This window comes from Zea mays, chromosome 6, assembly GCF_902167145.1.
Source record: "Zea mays cultivar B73 chromosome 6, Zm-B73-REFERENCE-NAM-5.0, whole genome shotgun sequence".
In the NCBI taxonomy this organism is placed as follows: Eukaryota; Viridiplantae; Streptophyta; class Magnoliopsida; order Poales; family Poaceae; genus Zea; species Zea mays.
Genome location: NC_050101.1, coordinates 175,927,051 through 175,939,070, shown reverse-complemented (window position 1 = coordinate 175,939,070; position 12,020 = coordinate 175,927,051). Strand labels below are relative to the sequence as shown.

Below are 12,020 nucleotides of genomic sequence, written 5' to 3'. Positions count from 1 at the left end.
ACCCTGGCCGTACCGCACCACTCCTACGGTCCTATCTACAATCACGATTCACGAGTACGACCGTGAAAGTTCCATTTCGTCCGGGCACCGTGTCCCACGGACCATCGAGTGCAGCCGTGCAGGCACGCCGGCACGGGCACCCTTTGGTACGCGAAGTGCGGCCACCCACCGGGCCCCTCCCACGCAGGCCACAAACACTCTACGCCCCACCCCCCGCCACAGAAGATCCACCAATAGTTCTACGATCTCATCGCACAAGCGATGAACGCGGCCGCTACCGCTCCCAAACATTGAAACATACGAACGCGCGCGCGTGCACAGGCCACAGCCAGCCGCGAGATACAACATACAACGCGCGCGCACGAAATCCACACCACACCAATCCAAGAACAGATCCACATCACCGCTCCCCCTTCCTTTCTTTCCTTGGTTGCTGACCTCCGCATCGAGGGAAAAAAGGACTACTGCCAGGGCAGGCAGCGCAGCGGGACGGAAGAGCATCAAACGCCATCACCAGCAGAAGCAGCAGCAGCAAGTCAATAATAAAAGTCGGAGGCATCAAATCCAAAAGGTTTTTATTAGCATGGAAGCGATCCAAACCCCTGACCAATTCGGGACGAGCAGCAGGCGGAGGGGGAGTTGCATCTGTGCCCTCTCCTGTTGCTCCTCCTCGCGGTCGCGCGCGCCCGGGTCCTGTTGTTCCGCGCTGGGGTGCGCCCGCCGATCCTGTTCTACTTCGCGTCTGGGCTGCGACGTTACCTACTGCCGCCGTCACCCATTGGTGGAATTCGTGGCGCGGATCGAGCCGCGGGCTTGCTTCCGGCTCGGTGCCTGTGTATTTATTCGCGGAAATCGCCCTAGCGTGTGATTAGGTTTGTTGTTCTTCTGTGTGGCCTAGTCTTCGCGTGTTGTGGTTTGTTGTCCGCTGGAGGCGAATCTAGGGTTACGGTCGTCCGGGATGGAGTCCTCCGACGACGGGGGCTCCGGGCCGCTGCTGCTGGCGGCGGGGATGGGGAGTCCCGGCCATTCGTTGGTCCCCGCGGCCGTCGGCGGTGCGAGTAGCGCACCTGGCGCCTCCGGATCCGGGGGGAAGCCGCCGGTGAAGCGCGTCATGAAGACGCCCTACCAGCTGGAGGTTCTGGAGAGGACGTATGCAGGTTCGTCGACTACTGATGACTCTGAATGTTTTGGGGGTTTGTTTTTGCGGGCCTCTGATCGAATTGTGCTTGTGTTTTTCATGGGGATTTCGTTTGCGCAGAGGATTCGTACCCAAACGAGACGAAGCGGGCGGAGCTATCGGTGCAGTTAAACCTCACGGACAGGCAGCTGCAGATGTGGTTCTGCCACCGCCGGCTCAAGGACCGGAAACCGCTGGCCAAGAGGCAACTGAGGGACGACGAGGTTAGCGCCCCAGTCATAGCGCCATCACCTGTGCTTCCGCCTCCATCGCCGCCCAGCGAGATGATAGCGGGGACTGTTGGAACCTATCGTGAGCAGCTGCCACCCTATTCCAGGAGAGGGCCTGACCGGCCATCCGTGCCTAGGCTATCTGTGCCCGAGATTGGGAGGAGATACTACGAACCTCCACAAGTTATGCTGCCTCACATGGCACCAGTGCACCTTACACAAGCGGAGCATCGGGTGATCAATTCTGTAGAAGCACTTATAGGGGAGCCTTTGAGGGATGATGGGCCAGTGCTTGGTATTGAATTTGATCCACTTCCTCCTGGTGCATTTGGCACACCTATAGGTAAGAACCTTGTACTCATGATGCGTTATATTTGATGCCTTAATATATTTTTCAAATAAATTTACAATACACAAGACTGATTTAGAAGCCTATTGTGTAGACCTTTCAATCTCATCCAACTGTCCTTCAAATACATTTTTTATAGATGTAGTGGATATAGACTCAGATTTCTACTTACTGTCTTTTTATAGCGTTGGGAAGTTTTGACATGGATTATTTTGTAGAGTTTGAAACCTGAATTGTTGCCAATGTATTCTTGCCATATTTACATTATGCTGTGAAAGGGGCCTCTAGCTGAGTTGGTTAGGTGGTCTGAGTAGCACTTCTCAGGTCCTGGGTTCGACTCCCCGTGGGGCTGTGGTTAAAAAATTCCCCTCATTTGTCCCACGCCAAAGCACATGTTTAAGGCCCAGCCCCTGTCACGGTTGTGTTCTCACATGGGCTATGGTGCCACACTGCCACTGTATAGGCATGGGATCAGGGGTTTTCTCGACCCCGAGGCTGTCTTACCCCTGCAGTTCTAGTTTTTTTTTCATATTTACATTATGCTGATTTATTTTCTGCTATTTGTTTTCAATGTTCTGGAGCAGTTCCTGAGCCACCAAGGCAGCCCTTCCGATCATATGATACCAAGATGTTTTTTGGGCATGATTCCAAACCCATGAAGGTATACATTACATCGTTAGTTTACTTGCATACAAATGCTTGTTTTTTTTCACAACTTCATCCACCTTTTGTCTTTGAATAGATGACATAAATAGAGACTCTATCCATTTTTCTATGTGTTGTTTCCATCAATCTGCCTTCCCATAGGGATTCTTTTCAATGGAGTAGTGGTTGCAGTTTGCAGTTAATGATACTTTTGCCATTTTCCGTAAGCCAAGGTTGTGCAATCGAGTTTTTATGTAATAAATATGAAATTTAATGGTATTGGAGTCATGCGCTGCTGTGTTGCATGTTTTATTCATTTCATGCAGACTGTTGCATTGAAGGAAATGGACATTATATTTGCATGATCTGTTTATAGAGCATATTCTTTTTCGTTAGATGTGTTACTGTACATTTGTTTCATGATTATATTATAATTTACCACACCTCATGGATTTGCATTGTTTGGAGTTTTTGAGTTCTATTCTATCTATTGTCTGCTGTTTTTTGTTGGATGAGGTTATTGTTTTTTAATAATACGATCACGGATAAGTTCAAACTTTAAAATCTGTTTCTCCTTTGTAGGCTTTGGCATTTTTGCCTGCCACAGACCCTTTACTTCCAAATAGAGGGAAACAGAAGTCCTTGGTTGGGTCTTCTCATCTTGGCTCACAGGCAGTACATGAATATCAATTTCTTCCTGAGCAGCCAAGTGACACATATGAGAGGGCAAGCCAGTCACACTTCTATAATGCTCCAGCAGAGGCATCAAACTTGAGGGTAGCTCCTCTGTCTACAGGTTCACGCTTTCTACATGGACTTGAGCAGGCACCTAGCTATACGTTTCACAGTCAATCATCTGGTTCTAGCCATTCGGCTCATCGTGGCAGATCGCCGATTGCATTGGCATTGACAGATCATGAGGGGGCTTTGTCAAATATTAATGTTAGCCCAACTCCAATCCATGGCAAATTTAGCATCCCTCAAGTTGCTGGATTTGAAAGCTCCCTCGCATCCTCTGAAAGAATGGGATATCATGATGATGATACATATCGTGTGGACAGAAAGCGCAAGGTATGTTCTTGCTGCATTTGTGGGTATATTCCTTTTCTTATTTTGTATTAATACTTTTTGATATAATATTATCTTTGTCTAATGTTACTTCACTTCAGCATAATGAGGAAGCTAAGACTGTTAGGGAGGTTGAGGCTCATGAAAAGAGAATCAGAAAGGAGCTTGAGAAGCAAGATCTGCTGAATAGAAAGGTCTTCCTTAGTTGCACTAAGAAAGTTCATGCATACCTTTCATGATGCATTATTATTTTTTCCTCTTTCTGCAGAGAGAAGAACAAATGCAGAGGGAAACAGAGAGACTTGGTCGTGAGAGACGAAAGGAAGAGGAGAGGTTGATGCGTGAAAGGCAGAGGGAAGAAGAGAAATTCCAAAGGGAACAAAGACGTGCACACAAGCGTATGGAAAAGTTTATGCAGAAACAATCTATAAGAGTAAGTTCCCTAGTTTTGCAGCCTTTATTTGCAATACAAATTGTGTAAACTGCATACTTTTAAGTCTAGAAAGCTGGTACTGTTTAGTTCTTAATTTATTGTATGCACAGGCTGAAAAACTAAGACAAAAAGAGGAGCTTCGACGAGAGAAAGAAGCAGCGAAGCAGAAGGCTGCTAATGAGAGGGCTACAGCACGTAGAATCGCGCGGGAGAGTATGGAACTGATGGAAGATGAGCGCTTAGAATTATTAGAACTGGCCTCTCGTAGTAAAGGGCTCCTCTCAATGGTTTCTCTTGATAGTGACACATTACAGCAGCTTGATTCATTTAGAGGTACACCACATTTACAGATCTGTGCTTCTGGACCACGTACACTGCTTGATGTGATGTAAGAAATTTTGTTTTCTCCTTTTGCAGGAATGCTGGGAAAGTTTCCTCCTGAAACTGTGAGACTGAAGGTGCCTTTTTCAATAAAACCATGGGCAGATTCCGAGGATATTATTGGAAACCTTTTGATGGTACATCCTGATATCTAGAATGTACATTTTCTCCTTCCGAAATAATTTAGTGGTTATAAAAGCTTTATAATTTTTTTTGACATAGCTCTTTCTGTAAGAAAGTACTTCCCTTAAGATAAGATTCTTCAGTGAACAGACTAGAATATAGAGGTTCAATAGGCCTATTGATGTCTCTGTTGTCTTTTTGGAGCTCCATTCTTGTGTTGCTGTGATTTATGATCCTATTGGATCATGTATTCTCCTCATGTTACTATTTTTTGGCTATCCTGCTACTGCATCATGGAATTGCATATCTTAAGAGTGCATCACGTCTTATAATTTATAAATTAATGTTTCTAATAGAACATGTTGTTGATGAAATCCAGGTTTGGAAGTTCTTTGTTACCTTTGGTGATGTTCTTGGGCTTCCATCATTCACATTGGATGAGTTCGTGCAGGCTCTTCATGATTATGTAAGTTCTAGATATAGCATATCATGTCGAAAGGTAGTCTTGATATGATGACATGATGCTGGTTCATTTTATATCTTGACAACTAGGACAGAGACATGGTCCTAGCCTTTTTTCTTCTGTACCATCTGCTTGTTTCATTGAGTAAAGATATCAGCATATTATGATCTCATGCACTGTCTCATTTAACTTAACTCCTGTGAGTGATATTTACATTTCCTTTTCCACACTTTGTTGGATCGTGACTGTTTCATGTATCTTTGAATCTTTTCTCATACCATTTCATGGATTTAGATGTGTGCCAATTCTTATTCATGTGATAGGATTCAAGGCTCTTAGGTGAATTGCATATTGCTCTGTTGAAATCTATCATTAAAGATATTGAGGATGTTGCCCGGACTCCTTCAGTTGCTTTAGGTGTAAATCAGAGCAGTTCTGCCAATCCTGGAGGTGGTCACCCACAAATTGTTGAAGGGGTATGTATTCAGCATTGCTGATTCTCTGAAACAAAGTTTTTTGTTCTTTTTTGAAGGATAGTAATGAGTTTTTAATGAAAAACATTTCTTGTTTAGGCGTATGCTTGGGGCATCAACATACTTAACTGGCAGCACCACTTGAACTTTCTTACATGGCCAGAAATATTGCGCCAATTTGGTTTATGTGCTGGTTTTGGGCCTCAGTTAAAGAAAAGCAATGCTGAAATTGTCCATCACCGTGACAATAACGAGGTATTTGATCATTGACAGTTTCCGTTGTGAACCTCGATGATACTTTGACAGTTACATTATAATCATGTGGAGTATTTTATATTTCATAGAGTAATTTGGAGGAAACATGATTGCATTGTTTAGCCAATGCTCTATTCTTGTTTACTTGTCGTTTTAGGCAATGCCATTGTATTCAATACACACATTTGACCGTTACTTTTCCTACATCCTATAATAGCAGGATATGTGAAACATATATGACCTGAGAGTATTTTTCTCTTGTATATAGTAGGTGTCACATTTTTTTCTTGAATACGTAGGAGAGCTGTGCATCATTATATTAAAGAAGAGGGGAAAAGGCCTGAGGCCTGGAACAAACAGGACAAACACACACCAGACAAACACATCAAACACACACCAGACACACGCACACATCATACACACACCAGACACACACAACACTCCACCACCACAACAAACAAAGTAGGTGTCACAGTTAGCGTACACATTCTTAAACGATATCTATTTGAGAATGGGTGGGGGTTGGACATTGACATTCACACCACTTGTATTTTAGGCATCTGGAGACTGGAATCACCATGTGGTGGGGCATCATAAAACTGTGGATAGGAGAAATGTAGTGGACTCACTAACATATTAGAATTGTTATATAATTCTGTATTATTTTAATGTCATTGCTTTATGTAGTATTTTGTTGTTGTTGGAAACATGCGAAAATTAGTGCTTCAAGGCTTAATTAGCGTATCTGCCTGGACTGATAAGCTGACAAGTCTTCATTTGATCCATGGGTGATATTTGACGGACTAGATTGGCCATTCCATTTTACATGGCCAAAATTTGATCCCATGCAGAGGGGAGTAATTGGACGATGCCGCTGGCATCTGGTAGAAAACTAACATTTTATGAGAAACTCACATATACTATACACATTACTGTTTGGAGTCTTAAAGTTGATTAGACTAGTATCTGTGGCCTCAAGAATTTAGGTCTTAAATGGGCCTGTTAGCACTTCCAGGGAATGAATAGGTGTTAAGTGGATCACCAGCAGTAGCAGGGTTATGGTAAGAAAGGTTTTGGGTTAATTTATTTGAAATTGACTGGATTCGATTTTAAATAGGTGTTCATGACAATTCAAAAAAGTATAGTTGCATCCTCATATTTGCAGCAGACTTGTTTTTTAAACTGTTTCCTTTGCTGTTCGTATAAGCAAGATGGAAATTTTCCAAAATATCTTATCAAATCGTGTTTTTTAAAGGTCCATAATGGTGTAGATGTCATTTCCATTCTGCGAAATGGTTCAGCGGCTGTGAAGGCTGCTGCTTTAATGAAAGAAAGAGGGTATACTAATCGCAGGTCTCGACACCGTCTGACACCTGGAACAGTAAAGTTTGCTGCTTTCTATGTACTGTCACTTGAAGGGAGCAGAGGTCTCACGATATTGGAAGTTGCAGAAAAGATCCAGGTATATCTACATCAAACAAATTTCTAGATTGATACTGACCTGTTATTTCTAATGGAACCTATACTGGTTTGTTCTTGTTTCTCTTCAGAAATCTGGACTGAGAGACCTTACAACAAGTAAGACACCAGAGGCATCTGTATCTGCGGCATTGTCGAGAGACACTAAGCTTTTTGAAAGAACAGCACCTTCGACATATTGTGTTAAAACTCCTTACAGAAAGGACCCAGATGACTCTGAGGCTGTGTTGTCAGCAGCACGTGAAAAAATCAGGGTTTTTCAGAATACACTTTCAGAGTGTGAAGAAGTGGAGAAGGATGTGGATGAGGCTGAGAGGGATGAGGATTCTGAATGTGATGATGCTACTGATGACGCTGATGGTGACGACGTGAATATTGAGGGCAAGGATGCCAAGTCTCCTCTAGTTGGAGCTCAATATGACACACAAATTACAGTAGTTGGTGATGTAAAGAAAGAATCAAACAGTGTGATGAACATATCAGTGCCACCAAGCATTCAAATTAAATCTAGTGCAAGTGTACCGTTGCATACTTTAGACAGTAAAGCAAGTAGTTCAACTGACCCACAAGTTGGAGATGATGATAAAGACACTGAGATAGATGAAAGTAACCAAGGGGAGTCCTGGGTACAGGGGTTAGCTGAGGGTGACTATTGTGATCTTAGTGTGGACGAACGGCTCAATGCTTTCGTTGCGCTTATTGGTGTTGCCACAGAAGGAAATTCTATCCGTGCAATTCTGGAGGTAATGTTTATATTGTGATTTTGTTATCTTGCTATTTTCCTATTGAACATCATCTGAACAACAGACTTTACAGGAACGCCTAGAAGCAGCAAGTGCTTTGAAAAAACAAATGTGGGCTGAGGCACAACTTGATAAGAGGCGTTCAAGGGATGACTTTACTAGTAAGGTGCAGTATGATTCTTGTGTGGGTATAAAGGTTGATACAGATCAAAAAAATAATGCTGCTGAAAGTACACTTGTGCCAGTGGATAACCCTATTAGAAACAACAACGGAAATTCCAGTTTGACGAACAACGATTTACTTGTTGATAAGCAGAACCAGCTTATTACTGGTGATGTATTTCAACAATGGAATGGTGTAAGCCAAGAATTGAGTACTAACCCCGAAAGCTTGTCTGTTCAGCAATATGCTTCATCTGAGAAAACTAGATCTCAGTTGAAATCTTTCATAGGTCACAAGGCAGAACAGCTATACGTGTACAGATCGCTACCCCTTGGACAAGATCGGAGACGGAACCGGTATTGGCAGTTTTCTGCATCTTCATCATCCTATGACCCTGGTTCGGGAAGAGTCTTTTTTGAATCTAGAGATGGATATTGGAGGGTCATTGATTCATCTGAGGTAGTTGTTTCCTCAAAACAATCTTAGTCACAATTCCATTAGCTAATATTCTCAATAAGAGCTCTCTAAAATAGAGTTAAAGATGATTCTTGATTCTTTCAATGTGTTAATTGGTTTGTATTTTATGTAACTTCTGAGAGGTATTTAGATCTAGTTTGAATGGTGGGAACTGCAATCTTAGGCACTAGATCAACTTTGAATGGTGGGGATTATGGATTTTTGGTGTTTGTTTTCTTGTAGAAGGTCGAAGGTATAACGTTGAAGTTGGTTTAATCCAGGGTTATGGTATTGATAGCTGACTAGAGTCATGCATATTTTGTTGAAATGCTTAGTCTCTCTTTTTTAAGATTTTGTGCTTTTAAGTAGTTGCTAACTTGACTGATTATATTATTGACAGATCCTGTTGTACTGGTGCTTTAACGCGATTTCTGATTAAAAATGCAGGCGTTTGAAGCTTTGGTATCTTCCCTTGATACTCGTGGCATCCGTGAGTCACATCTACACTCAATGTTGCAAAGTATCGAGCCAACTTTTAGGGAAGCTGTTGAGAGGAAGAAGTGTGTTAGTTTAGAACACACAACTGGGTGGACTGACAATGGAAGTAATGAAAGTCCAAACTGCAACAATGAGTTTGGAAGTCCATGCAGTACCCTTTCTGGTGTTGCTTCTGATAATCTTATGGCATATTCAGATACTTTCAAGATAGAAATTGGGCACAACGAAGCTGAGAAAAGTTCTATCTCGAAAAGGGCTTCTGTGTTTCTGAAATGGATGTGGAGAGAGTGCTACTGTCACCAATCCACGTACACCATGAAATATGGAAAGAAGCGGTGCCCTGAGTTGATTCAATCTTGTGACCATTGCTACCAGATATACTTAGCTGAAGAACAACACTGTTCTTCTTGTCACAAGTCATTCAAACCCATTCACAATTTCTTGGAGCACTTATCACAATGCGAAGATAATCAGAGAACAAATCCTAGTTGGAAGACACAAATTGTGGGCCTTTCTGTACCCGTAGGATTGAGATTGCTGAGGTTGCTCTTAGCTACCATTGAGGTAAAGTGACATTTTATGATCATTCACTAGTGACATCTATTATTTGTTGCAAAAAATGCTGTTTGTGTGACTTGTTAGTGTTTTACAGGCTTCAGTACCGGCAGAAGCTCTCCTACCTTTTTGGACGGATTTGTATCGAAAATCTTGGGGTGTGAAGTTGTATTCTGCATCATCTGCTGAAGAAGTCTTGCAGGTTGCATTGCATGTTTTTTCCCTATATTTGTATGCTCTATAATTCCAGTGACGGAGTCTGGAAAGGATTAGAGAAGAGTCCATTTTATAACAATGCCAAAGGAAAGAGGGGGTCCAAATTAGTATTTTCAATTGAACGGTGAAATTGATTACCAGTACTTAAAAAAATCTTTGCCAAGGATGGTCCATGGTCCACCTTGGCCCTTTTTAACCTCCACCTCTATATACAGCTATTACTAAGTTGTTAATGTATTGACCATAGCAACAATCTCATGTTAGGCATAAATTGTTCTGAATCTTGTGCAAGTTTTGATCTCTGGCAGAGTTGTGACCACTTTAATTTGAGCTTCCTTATTGGAGACGTTTATGAACTGACTTGGATTGGATAGCTATTGTGTAAAGACGAGAATTAGCATGGTTGAAGAAGCCTGGTTTTAATTTATCTTCAAAGTTCATGTATAAATTTTGTGTGCCTATCTAAATCCTGCCATGTCATATTTCTGCAGATGCTTAGTGTGCTGGAAAGTGCAATAAAGCGAGATTACTTATCATCTAATTTTGAAACGACAACTGAGTTGCTTAATTCAAACACACAAGATGCTACCCAGAATTCAGTTGGAGGTTCTGGATCTGCCACTATACTTCCATGGGTTCCTGACACCACCGCTGCTGTCGCCTTAAGATTGTTAGACTTGGATACTTCCATCTCATACAAACTTCATTCAAAGTTGGTTTCAAATAAGGAGCAAGAAGCTGGAGATTTCATGGTGAGCCCTATGGCTTATTATTATTGCATCAAAAGAATAGCGGTGACTACATGTGGTAATTGATCATCTTGATCTGCTATGTCTGGATCAGTGACATGCTTTTGTATTTTTCACTGTGCAGAAGCTTCCACTGAGATACCCTTCTATTAATAAGAACAAACAAGAAATAGAACAGTTCATACCTATTGGTTTTGATCAACAGGATGGAACATTGCTAACTAACAGCAATGGCCGTAGAGGTCGTGGACGGGGAGGTAGAGGTGGAAGGGGAAGTAGAGGAGGTAGCAGGGGAGGTAGTTCTCGTGGTGGTGGTGGTAGGGTTCCCAGGGGTATTGGTAGCTCATCCAGGATTCAGTTCAGGGATGACAATAGTGTGCCCTATGGGAGAGCCCCTCGAAAGAATGTACGTGGTGGGCGTACCCGTGGCCGCGGCCGCGGCCGTGGACTTCGAACTGTCAGACCTCGGCAACCATCTGAATTCAGTGCCACATCAATTCCAAAGTTAAACCTATTGGGCAGCTTTAGCATGTTAAGTAAGGCAAATCACACTGGCAATATGCATTCTCCAGAGAGCTTGGGTGCAGAAGAGTGGGTCTTGGAGAGAAGGGAATATGTCAAGGATGATGATGACAATTTGGTCTCTCGATATGATGAGTCAGAGGAGGAAAATGGTGAGCCTATGAATGAGGAATATGATGAGCAGATCTCAGGCTATCCAAGGGACAATTCTGAGTTCAGCCCCATACAGATGATGGGTGATGTGAGCCACGATGAGGATGCTGAAGGGGATGAGGGCGAGGAGGATGGAGAGGACTATGAAACTGAAGATCCTGCTGGTGATGAGGATGATGACGTTGAGATGGATTGGGATGATGACATTCGGGACAACGATGATGGTAATGGAGCAGCCAACGCAGATGAGGATGAAGGTGGTACATCATCATATTCTTCAGAGTATAGTGAGTGATGAGAGTGGATTGAAGTTGTGCAGGTTTGTGGTTTGCCAACTATGTAAGAGGCTGCCAGTTCTAAACTGTGCTGTGGCTATGGCCCTATTTCTATTCATTTTTAACTAAAATTTATTTAGGGTCTTATCATTTTGTTAAGAATCATTTGGATGGTGACCCATTACCATCTCTAGTTGTGGCTCGTTATTGCATAGAAGCTAGCCGACAGTGGAAGATCGGCTTTGTACAGGGATGTTCGAAACTTCGAATCAGGTTATTTGTGGTGTATATATAATGCCAAATTACCAATCACAAGAAGTAAAAAAAAAGTCATTCACTGTCTGTTTTTTTGTTCTTCAGCTACATTTTTCATTGCTATATATAGGGAGAGTTTTTTTTAGACGGTTGTCACAGTCTTGGCTTACAAATTTGTCTCTAACGGTGTTCGGGTCTGATCGATTCGTCGTCACGCACTTGCACCTCGTCGTCCACCGAATTTTTTTGGCCAACGCTTTGCTACGTGCTTCATTGCTCTGAACAGACATGTTTAGAGATGCTTTTTAAAATAGATACCTCTTTACGAGTCATCTTACCAATACACTAATGTCCACTCT

General features: G+C 42.6%; 1 protein-coding gene across 1 annotated transcript; it reads left to right on the top strand.

Annotated features, from left to right (window-relative positions):
* Nucleotides 1-225: 225 nt before the first annotated feature.
* LOC103630726 (Putative homeodomain-like transcription factor superfamily protein) lies at nucleotides 226-11,748 on the top strand. The gene is made up of 18 exons (XM_008651772.2): nucleotides 226-1,157; nucleotides 1,259-1,750; nucleotides 2,341-2,417; nucleotides 2,984-3,472; nucleotides 3,571-3,663; nucleotides 3,738-3,902; nucleotides 4,013-4,235; nucleotides 4,320-4,420; nucleotides 4,786-4,872; nucleotides 5,193-5,345; nucleotides 5,442-5,597; nucleotides 6,853-7,059; nucleotides 7,148-7,819; nucleotides 7,893-8,441; nucleotides 8,886-9,500; nucleotides 9,589-9,693; nucleotides 10,199-10,459; nucleotides 10,581-11,748. The coding sequence occupies exons 1-18, from the start codon at nucleotides 959-961 to the stop codon at nucleotides 11,424-11,426; spliced, it is 5,490 nt and encodes a 1,829-aa protein (XP_008649994.1). The 5' UTR covers nucleotides 226-958; the 3' UTR covers nucleotides 11,427-11,748.
* Nucleotides 11,749-12,020: the final 272 nt, after the last annotated feature.